The sequence below is a fragment of the Aedes aegypti genome, unplaced genomic scaffold, assembly GCF_002204515.2.
Source record: "Aedes aegypti strain LVP_AGWG unplaced genomic scaffold, AaegL5.0 Primary Assembly AGWG_AaegL5_hic_scaff_1109_PBJ_arrow, whole genome shotgun sequence".
Classification (NCBI taxonomy): Eukaryota; Metazoa; Arthropoda; class Insecta; order Diptera; family Culicidae; genus Aedes; species Aedes aegypti.
Genome location: NW_018734526.1, coordinates 4256 through 23828, shown reverse-complemented (window position 1 = coordinate 23828; position 19573 = coordinate 4256). Strand labels below are relative to the sequence as shown.

The 19573-nt window shown below is 37.5% G+C and overlaps 2 protein-coding genes across 2 annotated transcripts; both read left to right on the top strand.

The window, feature by feature from the left end:
- The first annotated feature begins 562 nt into the window (after positions 1-562).
- On the top strand, positions 563-2196 carry LOC110680248. Its single transcript, XM_021856060.1, has 3 exons — positions 563-1412; positions 1477-2127; positions 2183-2196. The coding sequence occupies exons 1-3, from the start codon at positions 1163-1165 to the stop codon at positions 2194-2196; spliced, it is 915 nt and encodes a 304-aa protein (XP_021711752.1). The 5' UTR covers positions 563-1162.
- Positions 2175-3813, top strand: LOC110680247 (DNA ligase 1-like). The gene is made up of 2 exons (XM_021856059.1): positions 2175-2694; positions 2757-3813. Exons 1-2 carry the CDS (start codon positions 2280-2282, stop codon positions 3164-3166), a joined length of 825 nt encoding a protein of 274 aa, XP_021711751.1. The 5' UTR covers positions 2175-2279; the 3' UTR covers positions 3167-3813.
- The last annotated feature ends 15760 nt before the right edge of the window (positions 3814-19573 follow it).

The window sequence follows — 19573 nt, the reverse complement described above, 5'->3', positions numbered from 1 at the left end:
GTTCCTGAATTCACCACTTATGTTGATTTCAGGTAGCGAATTTTTCAATACCATGGCGAAATAAGGTGCCACGTAGTTGGAAAGTTTTGAGAATGCCTATTTGTATCGCAAAACGGTCAATAATCTGGGTTGGCGAATACTGCAATCATGGCAAATACCAGTGCATCTACCCTACCTACCTATGCGGAAACGATGTTTGTGCACTTGGCAGCAGAATCAACAGCGCTTCTTGAAGCGCAGACGAATGCTTCTCACAGGAGCATCACAAAAGAACCATCATCGTCATTCTCGAAAAATGCGGTCCCTCAAACGGGACGGAGCTCCACGCAATCTCGGAATGTGTGCAAATATACACACACATGACAGTAAAAGGCGATAAAATGACAGTATACAGGCGAAGATGTACGAATTAAACGTCTCTCAGCAATTGTTTACTTTAACCCCCATTCTCCATTCTTCTGGTGGAGCGACCGTTATCTTTTCTGCCTTGGTATGCTTGCTTTCTCTACAACCAAAAACGACATCCAAAGCAAGTGCTTTCTTATCTGCACAAACTACACTCATCACACTATTATGGGTCACACACTATTATTAGTCACTATTAACTTTAATCGTCAAAAGCTATTATATTATAAACTATTTATCAATATAATTATGTTTCATACGTAAACAAATTTATTATGTAGCATTGAATACGTCACACGCATGCTTCAACACCGAAATAAGCGCGTTTTTAATCGATTGCCGCTAGACGCCCATTCATCTGTCAAAGTAATGCTGGATTTGTAAACATTCTAAAGTTTGTGCTCTAGATTTGTTAGTCTCTAAAGAGTGAAACTATCTTATTCACGGCTGAAAAATGGCTTCAACATCGAAAAACAGGTATGATTCACATTCTTCATAAAGAAATTCGAATGATTATCGCGAGATTTCCGAAATTTCAAGCAAAACATAAGTGACCCATTTTACTGCCATGAAACACATAGTTTTTCACTATTATGGGTCACTCATGATGTGCAACTTCACCCTGCATATTTCATGCTAAAATGTGATTGTCGACTACGATTTTTCTAGTGGTTCCAAGCGCAAATCTTCCCCTCGGAAGCAGTACCATCCGGAGGATTTGGAACGAGCTATTGAGGAAGCACGAAAGACCGGAAAAATGCGAAGAGCAGCTAAGATGTTTCATGTTCCGTTTTCAACTGTCCAACGTTACATTCGAACGCCTCCGAAAGGTCAAAAACCTGGTCCTGGAACAGTTTTGACAGCGGAAGAAGAAGCTCGAATTAAGACATGGGTTCTCTACATGTCAAGAGCTGGATTTCCATTGAGTGAGTCGGATATACTCAGCACTGTAAGCGATTATGCAGAAAAAATCCGGAAGACGAGAAATATCCCCAGTACTTTTCCATGTAAGTTGAATATAGCTAATTGAATAACAAACATAAATGTGTTTCGTTTAACAACATCCAATAGGCAGAAACTGGACCCGTTGTTTCTTGGAGAGACACCCGGACTTGAGGAAAAAACGCGTCACAAAACTCTCAAAAGCCGGGGCGGTCGTTACGGAGCAGCAAATCCGTCACTGGTTTCTAGAGGTGGAAGAAACCCTGCAAGAGGACGGCATTGATCTATCGATCTTTGACGAGCCGGAAAGAATTTACAACTTCGACGAATCGGGCTTTAAACTTGTTCCGCAGGACTTCAACGCGATTTGTGGACCAAATGTCGAAAACTCGTACTTCGTCCACAACAATTCAAGTAAAGACAATTACACTGTCCTTTTTGGAAGCAATGCTGAGGGAACGCTTACACCACCAATGATCCTGTATCCGGGAAAAAGAGTAACCCGCGAAATCGTTGAAAATACACCGAATGGCTGGTCTGTAGGCGTTTCTGATGAAGGTTGGCAGACGTCAAAGACTTTTTTTGAATACATGACAAACGATTTTTATAAATGGCTGTTGGATAATCACATTAAATTTCCCGTTGTTGTGTTTGTGGATGGACATAAAAGTCACATCAGTATTGAACTTACTGAGTTCTGTACAGCACACGAAATAATGTTGATTGCACTCTATCCCAACTCTACGCGTATCCTGCAGCCATTGGATAGACAGTTTTTTGGTCCATTCAAACAAATTTGGAATAAAGTTCTACGACAGCATCTTTTGGGACGCAGTGACGCTAAAGTAACCAAGGTCAATTTCTGTTCACTCCTGAAGACTTCACTGGACAATTTTTCGAACTCGAAGGAGTGTTTGAAAAAAGCGTTCAAAATGTGTGGTCTTTCTCCTTGGGATGTAAATGAAGTTGATTTCAGTAGACTGCCTGCAAATGCAAATAAAGTTCTTACGGAAAACACTGAGAGCGATGCACAACAGGAGGCAGAGAATTCATCGGATAGTGTTGAACCGGAGGATGACCAGGATGCATTCAAGGTCCAACTGTATTACTTTGAAAAGGGCCTCAGCGAGGATCAACTAACAAGATTCACAATGGACTGGAAAAACGATTATTGGTATGGCTCACTAGATGAGTTGGGACTCTTCAACTACTGGAAGTCTCTGAAGGATAAGTCTGAAGGTTTGATGTTCACAGAACCTCTTCAGCAATTTCAAAGTATTACTCTGGAGTTAACGATTGGAGAGGATGGCTCTTGCACACCTATTGTGCAACAAAATGCTGTAGAAGGTAAGCCAATTGACAGTTTTCTCAAAGGTCCAGTCGTTTTATACAACCTTTTCTTTTTTTAGATGAAATAAACGATCCACAACCTGTTCAACCCAATGACGACATGAGCCAAGATGAAGAAGCTGCATCAAATGATCCGTTTGAAGGAATTTTCATTTGGCCAAAGGTCAACGAGCGAAATGGAAATGACAAACAGAGGAGAAAGGAACATGTACCATCAGTCGCAACCAGCAATAGATGGCGAAAATGGTATGATAAAAAGGACGAAGAACGAAAACAAGAAGAGGAAGCAAAAGTAGCAAGGATTGAAAAGCGGAAACTGGCTCGAATTCAGAAGGAGGAAGAACAAAGCATCAGAAAGAAGAAAAGAGATGAGAAAAAGTTACAGAAGGAAAAACAACAGCAAGAAAAGGAAAACAACCCTCCTCGGCAGAAGAAGAAAAAGAGGACATTGATGCCTAAATCGGGCTAAATTGAAGTAAAATTGATTTTTCATTAAAACATATCATTGTGAAAAGAGAAAAGATTTAACTTACAAGGAAGCAGACAGCTGATTGTTAAAAATGTATGAGACTGAATTCGGAAAATAAACGTTTTTGTTTTTGATTCTTTTTAAATTACATACCTACTTATTAATGAAATTGCTTCTTTTGTTGTGATTAAATGGGTTTCACTGATGCTGATCAGAGAGTTATGTCTGTTTGTCTATGACCACATTCTCTTCAATGCGGTTGTTTTGTTCAAATGTCTGTGTCTTATAAATTTGTTCGTTTTCAATCTACATAATTATTGAAGAAACTGTATATTTTACTGTGATTATGCGGGGTTCTTTAATATTTAACCTAATTGTTATGTCTGTTTGTTAATGAGAGTATCTCTTCAATGCGGACATTTGTTCAAAAGCCTGTTTCTTTATTCAAAATAAAAAGAAATGCGTTGTAAGAGTTTCAGGAGTTTCATCATTTAATTCTTATAAGAGTGACCCATTATATGTGACAGATTGACCCATAATTGTTACGAACTTGATTTTGACCCATAATAGTGGTTTTGGTTACCTTGGTTCTTTTGAGCTTTTCCGAACAAGTTTTGAAAAGAATATGAATATATATGTGGTTAAAACGAAAGAATAGACCTTCAATGATCGGATAGTGAAAAAAAAAATAAAGAAGTTGACGCTTTTTCAAGAAAAACGATCAATTTGAATGTGAGATGGTTCCTTGAGTGACCCATAATAGTGTGGAGAGTGTACTTTTGACCTCCAGCTATTAGGTGGAAGAGAATTTATTTTTTGAGCAATACTTTGCAATAATGACTTTAGATTTTAACGAAATCCGAGTGATTAGTTATAACCCTATGGGAAAATATGGTGAAAACTATTGTAGAATATAATGCTAGGGGCTGTCCGTTGCTTGAGTGTGACAATTTTTGGTGGTTTTCCATCCCCCACTCAGCTCGGAGTGGAAAATAGGTAGTAGAGGCAGTCCTTAACATATAAATAACAAAATTTATATGAACGAGGCTTAAGAAGCCGTAGGGGTAAATCCACAGCTATTAAGCAATAGTCATGGGTTCTAATCCCATTTCATCTACATTATATGCCAAAGAATTTCTTCGTGCAGCCATATGTGTATCGTAATCTATAATAGACAGTCAATGGAATCTATAATAGACAGTTGCAATGGAAGTGCTCATAAGAATCCTAAGTGAAGGATGAAGTGAAGAAGAAACAGAAGACGAAGACTTGCATTGATTCAGAAGACCAGTATTCCACTTATATGTGTATCCTTACCCATCTGCTTAATTCAATATACTATATTGTTCTTTCTCTAAAAATTGTATAGATCAACCATATTCAGAAATGATACATGTCTATCTTGGATACGCATCTCTCCTCCATCCCGTGTCAGTGCAATAAATGAGATGATAAAATAAACGAAAACCTCAATAAATAACAATTTCAACGCAAATAATTCTCCATTCCGAGCGAGTTGGTCAATCCATGGGCGGGAAATGCGTGAAAAGCTGTGAGACGCACGAAGCAAGTCAGCAGCCCAACTGTTCATCCAAGATAAACATTAATCATCGGCGAAGATACATCAGGACGGTTACCAACTGAGAACGGAGTAACGGAATAACAATGACGGAGAACGAAGATACGGCCGCCGGAGATTTTGGGGCGTTTATTGAATAGAGAATATGGCCCAACTCGGCCGCCTGGTGTTGCCCGTCAGTTACTTCGGTACATGGTCTCCATTGGGAAAGCGTGCATTTAATGAATTGTTCTTTGTTTGCTGTAGGGAGTTTCCTATTGGTGGTTTTATGTAGGAGAGTAATACGTAATCGATCATCTTAATTCAGATGAAATATAATGTTGTATAGAAGAATTTTCAATTTCCTCACATTTGTCATTGGTCTCCAAAGTCAGAAAAAGTTTTGATCACATTTCGTTCCTCAATTAGACCTATCACATTGATATAAATGAAATTCTAAAATCCATAAAAATTCAATAACAGTGTTGGCAAAGGTGAGAACGAAAAGAAATTAATTTTAGTGTTCTTCTAGAGTACACTAGAATTCACTGGAGTGATGAAACATTTCGATTTATAATAAGCTTTGGTAAGAATATTCATGTAATATACCACTTAAAAAAACATTTTGAAACATTGAATCACGCATGTGTAAATTTTTTATTAGTTTGCTTACGGACACCTGTAACGAATTGAAAAAAAAAATGCTGATCACTAAGTTGAAAATCGTGTTATAGTCAACTCTTCCTTACTCGATATTTTGTATCCAGTTTTATAGGAGCGCTAATTGCTTCCGCAAATAGGCTTGCTATCTGGTAGGGATCAATCGATTTGAGGTTTAGCTTGGGCCCATTGAATATAAAATAACCCAAGCCCAAATTCTCAGTGAAGCTTCTTCAGAAATTTCTCAGTGAAGCTTCTTCAGAAATTTCTTAGAAACAAAAAAACTCAGAGAATTTATCCGGAGATTTCCTCCACGGCTTTCTCTGAGAATTTGCACCAGGAATTTCCTCCGGGGTTTTCCTCCAGGAATTTATTCGAGTATTTCCTCCAGGGATTCCTCCGGAGATATACCCCAAGAATCCCTCCAGGGATTTTCTCCAGGAATTCTTCAGGTGATTTCCAACAGTAATTCCTGCGAGGATTTCGTCCAGAACTTCCTCTTGGGATATTGTCCAGACATTCTTCCGGGCTTCTCTCCAGGACTGCTCCGAGGGATTCCTCCAGAAGCACTTTCAGGGATTTCCTCCAGAAAGTAGTCCAGCGATTTCCTCCAGAATTTACTTCGGAGATTTTCTCTAGCAATTCTTTCGGAAATTTGAACGAGGAATTCTTCCGAGGATTTCATCCAGAAATTCTTCTGATGATATGTTCCAGAAATTTCTCCGGAGATTTACTTCCGAAATTCATCCGGAGGTTTTTTCCACGAATTCCTCCGAAAGATACTCCTAAGAATTCCTCCGGATATTTTCTTCCAGAATTCCCCAGGAAATTTACAATAGCAATTCCTTCGAGTAATTCATCCAGAAATTCCTCCAGGGATTTAGTCCCGCAATTTCTCCGGGGGCTTTCCCCAAGAAATCCTTCGGGATTTTCCTCCAGGAATTCCTCAGGAGATTTCGTCCAGGAGTTCCACCAGCAATTCTTCAGGAGATTTCCAAGAAATCCATAAATTTATCAGGATATTTCGTCCAAAAATTCAACAATTAATTCCTCCGTGAATTTCTCAAAAAATACCTTCGGAAATAATCTTAGAGAATTTATCCGGTCATTTTCCCCAGGAATTTATCAGAGTATTTTCTCCAGGAATTTCTCTAGGGATATACCCCAAAAACTCCTCCGTCGATTTTCTCGAGGAATTTCTCAGGAGATTTCCAATAGCAATTCCTGCGAGGGTTTCGTCCAGAAATACTTCCGGCCTTTCCTCCAGGAATTGCTGCGGGGGTTTCCCCCAGAAGCACTTCCAGCGATTCCTTCCTGAAATTTCTCCGGAAATTTCCTATGAAAGTTCTTCCGGGGATTTGGTCGATGTATTCTTCCAAGCATTTCCCCCAGAAACTTTTCTGGCGATAAGTTCCAGGAATTGCTCCGGAGATTTACTCCAGGAATTCATCTGAAGGTTTTTTTTTAAGCATCCCTTCGGAAATTTCACCAAAGAATTCCACCGGAGATCGATAGCACAGCGTAACAGAAATTAAATTTTTTGAGTTTCTCAAGAATCAAATAATGTGTCTCTAGTTGAATTGGGTTTTCTGAATCTAATGCCGTTCTTAGAAATGTTCCTGCACATTATAATTTTTTAGCTACTGATCGCCAAAATTGTATAAAATACAGTTTTTTTTATGTTTACATAAAATTTAAAGTATATTTTTTTTTTTTGTTATCTAATCCATCAAGCATCCAAATTAGTACTTAAACTTTAATTTTTGATATAGTTTTGTTTAAATTGCACGATAACATTTATATTCAATTAAATTATCCAACATGCTTGCAGTCTCCATACAAAATTCTTCGATTTTCTTATAATCCAATACTTTTCTCTACCATCAAAAATAACTTCTTAGCATCAATTGTATTATGAACTTTATTGATACGTATTGTCATACACATGAAGTATGAACTATGCGACAAATTAAGCAAAAGAAATCCATGCAAGCTACCAAAATTGCATGCAAGTTGGCTGAAGTAGCCAAATTTTGCATTTTCAAAACTAGACGTGCTATGATATTTTTAAAAGTTTTAATGGATTCAGCAACCCTTAATTAGGTAAATTTTGCTTAATTTTTGCGGTATTAACTGCTTGAGACAAAAACGTGTTCCGCAGTGTAAGAGATGTTCTGAACCACATAAGAACATTCTGGAATATAGATCCATAGATTTATATACCAAAAGTGAGTGACATAGTGATGAGTATTGATGCAGTAGGTACGTACTCATAGTAATTCAATGAAACTAAATGAAGGTATGAAATATGAAAAGTGTGTCGGAAAAAACTGTTTCTAGACAATCTGAGACAACCAAGAGCTGCATAGGATTTGATTCATAAAATCTACGAGCGCAATTTGGTACATATTCGAGAATTAAGAAATAAGTACATACCCAGAAACATTTGAGGAATTCAAATAAGATTTTTAGTAAATTCACCACAAATTCTAAATCTTTCAAGAACTTACGGAAAGATAGGCAATAATATCTACAAAATCTACCAGCATATTGACTTATAGATTAGTTATAAGTAGAGCTTTGAATTTGTACCACAATTTAAAACGATCAACAAACCCTTCTTTTTCTAGAAGCGTGTCGATAATGATCATTGATCATTATTCTTGAGAACTTGTGAAAAAATCGTGCAAAAATATTGAGAAACAAAAAAGTTATCGCGATTTGAATTTGGATTCTTCCCCATTACCCCGAATGCCATTACCCTGTATGCACCATTAACCTGAATTCCTTCACCCCGAATGCTCTTTCCCTGAATTTACAATTATGTTGACATGATGACGTTGATGACATTCCCCATGATATTGGAATTCGGGATAATGTCATTCGTGGCAATGGGGCGTTTGGGGATTTGGAATTCGGGGTAATGGCATTCGGGGTGATGGCATTGGAGGAAATGGCGTTCGGGGTAATGGGGTAGTATCGACTTGAAGTCGAGTCTAGTACACGACACTGAAGACTAAATTCTGTTTTTTCAACTACTTGAACTTATTCAATTTACGAACAAATATAATTTACGAAACACGATCTAGAGGCTACAGTGTACTAATTTTTAAAATTTTATCTCTGGGAATTACGGACCAAGAAGCAAATTGCCGTTCATCAATGCTGCTTGTACATAATATGGATTTTTCACAATATTTTGACACCTGTTTCGAGAAAATATTTATTGTCAATCGCTACTGATGTTTTTTTAAATCATTTTCTGCATATTATTGATAATCTATCATTGAAAAACTTTGGTGGCGAATGTCAGGACCATTATTGTCATAATTGATGCAACGCAACAATACCGAAAATGTTTATTTAGTCTCTTTTGCTAGTAAATAACATCAACAAGTCATGCTTACGTTTAAAAACACGGATAAGATTTGATTTTTAATTACACTGTTGACATATTGCTGCCATATTGTGAATAAATTTTGCGAATTCAATAAAACTAGTTCTACCTTGTGAATATGATCTACTGAACACAAAATGATTAATGTTTACTTGTATCGTGAAACTGTGATTAATCCACTATCATAAACTAATAATTTATGTAACACATTTGACTAACAGGGACTAAACAGTGTCTTGTCCCATCATTAGAGAAATTATTTTGCTGCTTCTGATGCATATTCTCTAGAGCCATCGATATCACTTATCTGCCTCCGATCTCATCCTAATGGATATTTATTGACTTAAAGCTCAAAAAGTTAGGCCGGCAGTTTGTTAGAGCTGGCTAGAGAAACTGAAATTCTCCGGGGTATCAAACAATGTGCAACCATTTGCCATGTTTAGCATCCAAGAAGAGAAAACTTCCCCACAGCAGATTTCACACACGTACATACGCTATGTACATTACTGCTCTATTTGTTGAGCACTTGGCAGAAGGAGGCACCCAACTTTAATGCATCTCCTTATTTGCGACGGCAGAGGCAGATTCACTGTACCAAACCCAGCTTGAACTTCGAAGGAACAATTGCGCTTTTGGGGTAAAATATTCTTTTTGTGTGAGGAATGGTGACTGCCGAAACTTCCCAAGCGTTGAATGCACTCGTTAGTACATATATTTGGTCTTCTCGGGGCTAAAACAGGGGTTGAAACTAAGAAAAACTATTTGTATGTTTGCAATAAAACTTTGCCGTAAAATATGGCCAGCCATAGCTATGGATTTCATTGTTTGGAAGCCGCTAAACTGTGTGCTAAGTCGATTTTCGGCAAACATGAATGGCATATGATTTCGACATAAGACATGGTTTCTGTCATCAAAAATTGCAACTGTTGGCATTTCAAGTGAACTGAAGCTGTTGTCAGGTCTTATAATGGTCATAATTGATTGACAATAGCATCGAAATGAGCAATCAGTTCGATTCACCAGACTAATTTTCCAAACATCGAATTTAAGCAGTCTCTAGCCCTGGCTCAAGTGAGGAAACAAAGAGTGCCACCTATCGTGGTCAGTTGTTCCTAATTTGGAAAATAGTTCTCACTTCTTCTTCACAAATCAGTCTCCCAGAAATTATCGAAAACATTCCCTTGATTGAGAATATTTTCGAACTCCTGAGTAACTTGATTTTGAATTGAACTAGTAAGTCCTAAATTAAAATTGTGCGCGCTTTCAAACTGCATAGAAAGTTTTTGAGCTTTTTCGCAATTAGTTAGTAATAATTTGTTTTCCTCTTTCAATGCCGGAATTGGCTCCTAAGGTTTTTCAAACTTTTAGATAATTTCCAAAAGGGCTTAGAGCCAGGTTCCAATTGAGAAATTTTATTTTCAAAATTAGTGTTTCTTAATTGTGAGAAACGTTTATTGATTTCTTTCTGCAAATCCTGCCATATAATTTTCATAGCAGGATCGCGAGTGCGTTGAAATTGCCTTCTCCTCACGTTTTTAAGATGGATCAAGAGTTTAAGCTCATCGTCTATAATCACGGATTCAAATTTTACTTCACATTTTGGAATTGCAATGCTCTTGGCTTTAACAATGGAATTTGTTAAAGTTTCAAGAGCATTGTCAATACCATGTTTTGTTTGTAAAGGAATGTTAACATCAGGATTAGAGTCAATATAAGTTTCATATATATTCCAGTCGGCTCGAACATAATTGAAAGTGGAGTTGATAAATAGGATTGAGAATCGCTTCATGGGATATTTGAAATGTAACAGGGACATGACCAGAGTCAAAATCAGCATGAGTAACTAATTGGCTACAAAGATGACTAGAGTCGGTTAAGACCAAATCAATCGTAGATTGGTTTCTAGAAGAGGAAAAACATATAGGGCTATCAGGGTATTGTATTGAGAAATATCCTGAAGAGCACTCATCAAATAAAATTCTGCCGCTGGAATTACTTTAAAAATTATTCCATTATCGATGTTTGACATTAAAGTCACCAATGACAAAAAAAAATTGACTTATTGCAAGTCAATTTTCGCAAGTCAGTTTGGAGCAAATAAACTTGCTGTCCAGAGCATTGAAAAGGCAAATAGGCAGCTATGAAAGTATATTTACCAATCTGTGTTTCAACAGAAACACCTAAAGTTTCAAAAACTTTAGTTTCAAATGACGAAAACACTGCCCAAACTGCATAACAGTCATATTTGGCATTTTTGACAAATTGGAGTTAATACCATGGAGAGTCATCAAATGATATATACTTTTGAAAAACTTACTGAAATCTAGGAGATTGTTCTAAAAAATTTGAAAAAAATACCAAGTTGTTTTGTCACATTGGTAATTTCTATCAGAATTAGTTTCTGACAATTCATCTAGTATGCGATATGAGTTGTACAGTGGGGATTCGCTCGTTGGAGCTCCGCTACATGGAATGGCTCGATGGTTGGATGTTCGCTGGTTGGAAAATATTCCAACTAAAAAGCACTCGTATGTCAAGAGTAGATGTCAAACTGACTTTGACGTCTGAGCACCGTTGCATTGAAGTCTCCATATATAGAACAAATGTGAATGTATATGTGCAAATCGTGACGATTTGCTCTCCAGCTGCTTGAGTATGGAACATTTTCACCAGCTGTCAGTTGTTCCAACTAACGGATCGGATTCGCTATATGGAAGGCAGTCGTGTTCCAACCAGCGAATTCCCGCTGTACAACATATCAGCCTCAAATAAGCACTTTTTATTTCTTGGTAATTTTTAAAAATTTTAGTTACTTCCCATACTGCCATAAATTACACACTTTGTATTCCATTTACTCAATGCCTACTTTTGTCGAATGTTACAAATATGCAGTTATGGGCAGAACATTTGATGTTTTATACTCCTATGAATGATGATTGCAACTCCCCCACATGCCCCATCAAGTCGATCATTACGATAAACAAAAAAGTTAGGATCTCTGTTGAGTTTAGATCCAGGTTTAAAATACGTTTCGGTAATAACTGCTATATGCACGTTATTAACTGTAAGAAAATCAAACAGCTCGTCCTCTTTACCATTCGAAGAACAAGCAATCCTATTTAAAATATTTAAATTATTAATTATTGGATCCATAGGGAAAACGTAATCCAATAACAATTTGATTAGTACATTTTACATCAACTTGGACTGCTTCAGTCATAGTGGTGGCTTTGAACATGGCATCAATCATTAGATTCAATTGTTCAAATTAAAATCAGAGGCAGACATATCACTTGAAGTGGGTACATTAGAATGTTCGGTAGACGAAGAGGTGGAGTAGAAGCTTCCTGTGGCAGCAAGGTTTTTTTATTTGAATTGAAACAATTAGAATAGGTACTCATAGTATGAATAGGGGAGGAGTTCAAATTACCTGCTACGATATCGGCAAAGGATTTTCCTTGGGTAGATACATTCGAAATTAAAAGATTCGAACAGCTATCCGACGGATTAAAATTAGTTTGTGAATGAGCATGATTATAATCTTCCTGATGGGTATGATTCCTAATCAAGCGATCGTTAACTGAAAAATGTTCCGATATTCCGGAAACGACCGTTATCGTAAAGGACATTAACTTTCATCTGCCTGGCACAAGTCTCGACGACTAGCCTACGCGAAGAGCAAGCCTAAAATTTTGACTTATGATTGCCCCTGCAATTAGCGCATATGAACTTATCGGTAACTTCCATCACTGAACAGACATGCTTAGAGTGAGAAGAACCTCCGCAAATCATGCGTTTAGCATCCATGCAGCAATTTTTTGTTCCATGACCCCACTTTTGGCACCGACGGCACTGAGTGGGGTTCTGGTAATTTCCTCCAGGTTTTTGGAAATGTTCCCATTTCACACGGACATCGAACATAAATAAGTCAAGCTTTTTCTAAAGCTTTAAAATTATTTAGATCTTTTTTGTTGAGTGAACTTAATAATGTTCTTGTGAAATCCCTTTCCGAACAATGCCAGATTGGGTTCTCTTTTTCATAATGATTACTTGGACTGGGGAAAGCCCAAGTAAATCATTTATTCCATTTTTGATCGCTTCAGATGACTTATAGTCACTTGAGAGACCTTTCAAGACGACTTTGAACAAACATTCAGTTTTGTCGTCATAAGTAAAAAAATGTGCTTCTTCTCTTCAAGATGTTTGAGAAGAAGTTCGCGATCTTTAAGAGTTTCCGGCAAAACGCGACAGTCTGCTTTCTTTGCGATTGGGAAGGAGACCTTGATTCCCCCAATTAAAGATCTCCTGCCCAAATCCCCCAAATTCGGAACAACTGGCCACGACAGGCGGCACTCTTTGCTTCCTCACTTGAATCGAATAGCCTGGGCTAGCGACTGCATCGATTTTATGTTCGGAAAATTTGTCTAGAGCATCGAACTGATTGCTCATTTCGATACAATTATCAACATTATTCATTTCACCCTTGGAAGAAAGTTCGCATTCCGTCCTCTCTTCCATCTTGCCACGTTTAGTGACAATTGTAAATCCCACTTTTTGGAAGGAAGTTGTGAATTCAAAAATTCGCCCTTCCGTTTGTTTGTAGTTGCAACCTGTTTAATGAATAAACGAAAGAAAACGAGACCTCCTAAGATGTTTTTCCCAAGCCGGTGTCCAAGAAGGATTACCACCGCTAGCTTTCGCTAACGGGTCCGACGAAAAATCGAAAGCACGGGTCCAACCAAGTATCGTAAAGGGATCAATAGTAGATAAAGTAGTACTGAAAAGTACTGTTTTAGTAGTACAGCAGTAGCAGTACCGTTTTATTGCTTTAGGTAGTTTAAAAAAAAAACTTCCAAGAGATGAGAGAACTCTTGTACGCACAGCACGAAGGTACAATGCGCACTGCTAAAGTTCATGCTTATATCATACATGTCTATATTATTCCTAATTTTTGGCACATTGACATGGATTACGGAACGGGAAAGCATCGTTAAGTTTGTGAAGGTTTTCTTATATTGTTGCTGCGACTTGAATTTTACCAGTAACAAAATTATATTGAGAACCTCATGGCAGCGGTTTGTACAAGACCATGCTGAAGATCACGGGTTGAAATGCATTTCGGTTTCGGATTTATTTTTTCTCGACTCCCAGGACAGTATCTATTTGCTTGCCATACGATATATAAACGCAAATCATGTTAGTAAACTGAAGCTAAAAAACAGCAAGTCCCAATGAGATCGTGTTGTATTTGTCACATTGAAAAATACGTTCCAATTCCAAGACAAATCTATAAATCTACTGCTCTGAACTTTACCTACGATCGAAAAAGGAAAAAAGCAATATAACTGTCACAAATGATTGCTAGCTGATGGGAGCAGAATTCTAATGAGTTAGGATTGTATTCTGTTCTTATCAGCGATTGCTTTCTATTCATACCCATCGCCGACATGTATGAGATCGTATGCAAACGGGTGAACTATCCCAGGGCACATCTCTTTCCGGACAGGTCCCTCATAGGCAGAGACTTGATTTAGGACCTGTCTGTCTCGGAACGATGGAAGGCGATAAAAGGATAATGGAATCTTTAAGTGTGGATTATCATCGAACAGTGCGAGAGGAAGGAAGGAAGGTGACCGGAATCGGATGAATATGGGATGTGATGCGAGCAGACATTTCCGGAACTCAGGCTGCTTCCAGCTCAATAAATTTTATCATCACTCTTTTATTGCCGGTCGGGCGTGTCAGTTCTCTCCAACTTTCGGTGCTCGGATCTTACGACAGTAGACGTATATGTAGTAGCACAACTAGTAGTAGTATTCATTGAACTGACAGCCACAAGAAGTGGTTCGTGAAGGATTAATCCTGGGCTGCAGAACCTAGAACGAACTGTAGGTGTAGGTTTTTGTCGAAAAGAAGCCAGCACATTTGAGAACTAAACGAAACGACATCAATAAAAGGAATCTGCCTCAACTGGATTTGACATTAAAGCGACGCTCGTTGTGTCATCGTTAGTGAAAGACTCGACTTTCCACAGAGATGAAAACTCACTTACCAGGCCCTGGCAGGAAGGATAGTGGTATAAGGGCGTAGCCAGAATTTACATCAGGGGATGGTACCGATCCCAAAGACATAATTCTCAAATTTCTCACAAAAATTGGCCTTTTTTAAAGAACACGTGAGATACATTAAAAATCTTATGAGGTACGCTATGGTAGAGATTTAGTGCACTCATGATATTATGTAAGTTTTCATTTAAGCATTTATGTAAAAATATCCTGCTGGATAGATTGACATTCGCAAACCAGTTTATTTAAAATATATTTTTAAATTAAGTAACTCATTACGCGTGCCAAAGATGGATAAGTGGGTGAAATTATGAAAAAAATCCACGTTTTCGGCTGGTATTGATAAAAGCGCTCGTCTAGCATACAAGAGTCCTGGGTTCAAATCCCAGCCGACACAATTCATTCTTATGTTAGATACAGGTTTCAGTTTTATTTTATTTTTTCTGTATCTCTAATATAATCTAAACAATTGCAACATTATATAATCCTACCACAAACACCACGAATTTTACACAAATGAATAAAAATTTCCCACAGTGGGAAAGATCCAACCGCATAAATTCGTATAATAACCTCAAATTCATCCTGCCACAATCGCCCCACGTTTTAGTCGTCAGTCTGCCTTCCAAGAAAACCTGTACCCGAAAGTAGTATGCAGCACTGACTGGTGCTGTTGCTTCTGCAGCAACTATTCCGCATCGTATCGAGAAACAGCTGCAGCTGCTGTTGCCACCATATCCGCAAATAAATAGAACCAAATAAAGATTGAGATGCTGCAAACAGAAAGCAGTTTGTCTTCTGCAGCAACATGAATCAGGAAGTATCATAAAAACCCGGCGAATATGCTATCTCATCTCTGCCATCCTCCCCCACACCCCGGTCGTTTTTCCGTTTGTCAAACATCCTTCCACCCTACATTTCAAATGTTCACCCGCGATTCGAAGCCAGGGGAGGAAAACTTTTGCTGTAGTGGTAATTTAAACCGTAAATAATATTTTTTGCAGTTGTTCCGATGCTGAAACTTTTCCATTTCAGCAAACTCATTTAGATCTTACTAACTCAGCAGCAGCAGCATCCTCCCTGTCAACCCCAACTCGGTGGTGGAGTTCCATGCTGCAAAAAATTGGAATTAACCTCTCAGTGTTGGACAATTTAAACTTTGCTAGCGCGATGATATTTCTCATGGTGATGAATCGCTTATTGCTCGAATTTTCACAATCATCATTCCTTACCATGTTTGGTCGTAATTATAACGGCAGGCTAAGACGATTTTGCAGACAATTTTGCTGATCTCGTAGGGTTAAATGGGTATGGTTTTGAGCTCGAGCTTGAGCTTAATTGGAGTGTGATAGAAGATAGAAGCAAGTGAGAGATATACAACTACAAAGTACGAGGAAAGGGACGGGTGTGGGATTGAACCCATGACCTTCTCCTTGCGGAGCAGAAGCGGTAGCCATTAGACCACCACCCCTCGTAGAATTAAATGGGTATGGTTTTCCTAGAAAAACTACTAATGAATGAAATTGTATTGCCTTAACATAGTTTTAACTTGATAATTTGTATCGTGTTTACAGTTGATGTGATTTAGCGTGACATAATTTGTGTACCATCCCATACTACAAAGCTTTTATTTGCTACTAATTTTGTTCATATTGGTCTATTTTTGCTATCGCACCAACCATTTATGTCGAAAAAGAGCCAAAAAGGTGGGACAGGCATGTTTTAAGACAATGCCTACTAAATGTCTATATTGAACTGAAGGCATTGCGACTTGTAAAAAAATAAAGACGTACAGCTGTCCCAGTCGTTTCATTTTTTTTTTTTCAAAAGTTGATTACCTTCACCTGGAGGTTGTCCTTAACTTTAAAGGCAATAACATAATTCACATAATTTTAAGTAAAACGGACCACAAACTTACACAGCTTTCACCCGAGGACATTGTAACAGGTTTGAAATAAAATATCAATGAGTGACTAACTTAGGGTGATTATGTGGAACACATGAAAAGGACAAGAACACATTGTAAGTAGTATTAATTAATGTTTCGGACTTGACCAGACAAATAGTGTGATTTTTAGTAAATTGTAAATAGTTTGCCCTGAAGATGAGCAAACAAATGCTCGAAAGGGGCTATCCATTAATTATGTAAGGGTTTATGGGGGGAGGGGGTTTGAGATTTCTTACGCGCCATACGATTTATTTTTAATGTTCATACAAAAAATCTTACCATGGGGGGAGGGGGGGCTGAAAAACCCTTAAAATTGTCTTACGTAATTAATGGATCGCCCCAAACGTCGGCTTTAATCAAAACGATTGTTTATTAATGTTACCCGTAGACCGAAATTACGCCAATAAATACAAAAAAATGTACCAATAATATTTACTTCGCCAAATATGCTACGAATTTTCGGTTCAACTAGAGTTCGTATGTTGTGACAGAATAATATTTAACTTATTCAAGAATGAATGCTTTGTAATGCTTTTTCAAAAGATATTTCCTTCTTTTACACATTGCCTGTTCTTTCGAGTAATATTTTTATGTTTGTTATATCTGATATGCTGTTGAGATTTTCATATGTATTTTTTCCTCATTTTATTCATAGACATAATGATTCCATATTAAAAAAAGGCTGGTGATACTTGAATATGAAAATTTCTTTTAATCAAATATGGATCAATGCCATGAAACCTATTGATAGTTCTATCCCGTTAGGTCGAATGCGGTTGGGCCGAATGCCATTAGACAGAATGCCGTTAATCCGAAAGGGTCGTTAGACCGAGAGGGTCATTTGGGCGAAAAATAAGGTCGAAAGGGTAACTGACAGGGATAGGTCAGTACAATTTGCATTACCTAGAAGCTGTCGAATGAATTTTCAGGTCGAAACGATTGTTAGTTGTTAGGATAATTTGCATTACCTAGAGGCCCACAATATTTGCTATAAATTTTAACTAGAAAGAACAGCCTTCGATTAAAGGAAGGAAAAATCACTGATGCATATGTTAGCTTTTTGAAATAGTAGTGAACGATCATATGTTATTTCGGCCTAATGACCCTTTCGACTTAACGGCATTCGGACTAATGGCCTTCAGCCAAACGACATTCGCCCTAACGACTTGCACCCATTAAAGAAAAGGCAGGTGATACATTAACATGAATCTTTTTTTAATCAAATCTATGCCGTAGAAAGATTCTACCCCATTCCCTCGAATGCCATTACCCCGAATGCCATCTCCCCGATTTCCAGCACCCCGAATACTTTTTTCGTCGAATGTACAATTACCTTGAATGACATTGCTTCGTGATTTCGGAATTCCGAATTCGGGGTGCTGGCATTCGGGGTGAAGTCGTTCGGAGAAATGGAATTCGGGGTATTGGGGATAGATGACTTGAAATTCAGAGTGTTCTTCTGAATAGAGGTGTTAAGCAATTTCAAGAACACTATTTCTAATTTCTGAACTGTGATAAAGCAGCGTAGTGGCGTGTATGTATTCAGTTAAAATATTTTTGCTTTAGCAGGCGTAATTTATCTATGCCCTATTAGAAACAGTTTTCCGTTTCCTATGTCGTCTACAATTCTATAGGTTCCTGGTCGAAACATTAGCATCATATGTCATTGCTAATGTACTCATTACAGTTTTCTTTTAGTGTAAATATTTTTTTACCTAGCGGCATTTGACCAAATGGCATTCGGCCAAATAACCCCTGGAACCCGAAATTCCATCCGGAACGCCTCTATAATTTTCAACAGCATATATATTTCCAGAAATTCTTCCAGGGGTTTTATCCGAATGTTTAAGAGACATTTTTCCAGAGGTTTTTGGGCAAACAACCATGTAAAGCCACTTTTTATGCATTCACTGTGAGATTCTTTACGAATTTCATCAGAAGCATAGAAACTTCCTTCCGCAATCCAGAATACCGCTCGATTACGAAGCTGACCTTTATATTACATAAAAGCATTTCATAAATTTAACAACTTGACACATTTTCATTACTCCCAGAACATTTTTTTTTTTAATTCTTTATTAGTATTATTCCAAACATTACATTCATTTATTATATCTAAATATTCTGTTTAAGAAAACTCTATCATCCTAATTTGGTAAAACCAAATTGAACATTTTTAATACATTTCATTTGTCGTAACAGTTCAGAATTTTTACGGGTAAGTTGATTAACTAAACCTAACTCTACCTAGATATAAACCGCATTTATCGTAGCAATAAAAGATTGCAACGATTTCAGTCTAAAATTAATTGAATCCTCTGCAAAACTTTCTTTCTATATTACCACCGCTGACCAGAAGTTTGTTTGATAATCAAAATCTTGTGCTTAAGACAAAGTTTTAATTTTCTATTAATAAGTGGATAAAGACATTTCACATATTTGCTACATTTGACTTGAATGCCCGCAATGTGATTTTTGAAAGTTTTTTGCAATCTACTACAGATTTTTCGTTTTTTGCAATCTGTTATAGATGACACACAGGCTTCGTCTTTTGCCGGAGAGGCCAGTGTCATCAGCATATAAAGATTTTTGACATTCCTGAGGTAACTAAAGTAAATCAGATGTGAAAATATTGTAATCTATTGGTCAGAGAATGCATCCTTAAGGAACTCCAGGTCTCACAGGAAGTATTTCAGACTTGAAGTGTTAGCTCGTTCATACTAAGCCATATATTTTATATTTGTTCTACAAACTCAAGACAACTGGTTTTATTTCACAA

Coding starts and splice junctions, on each gene's coding strand:
- LOC110680248 (XM_021856060.1), top strand. CDS start 1,163: ATGCGAAGAGCAGCTAAGATGTTTCATGTTCCGTTTTCAACTGTCCAA. Junction 1,413..1,476: donor TATCCCCAGTACTTTTCCAT/GTAAGTTGAATA, acceptor AACATCCAATAG/GCAGAAACTGGACCCGTTGT.
- LOC110680247 (XM_021856059.1), top strand. CDS start 2,280: ATGTGTGGTCTTTCTCCTTGGGATGTAAATGAAGTTGATTTCAGTAGA. Junction 2,695..2,756: donor GCAACAAAATGCTGTAGAAG/GTAAGCCAATTG, acceptor TTCTTTTTTTAG/ATGAAATAAACGATCCACAA.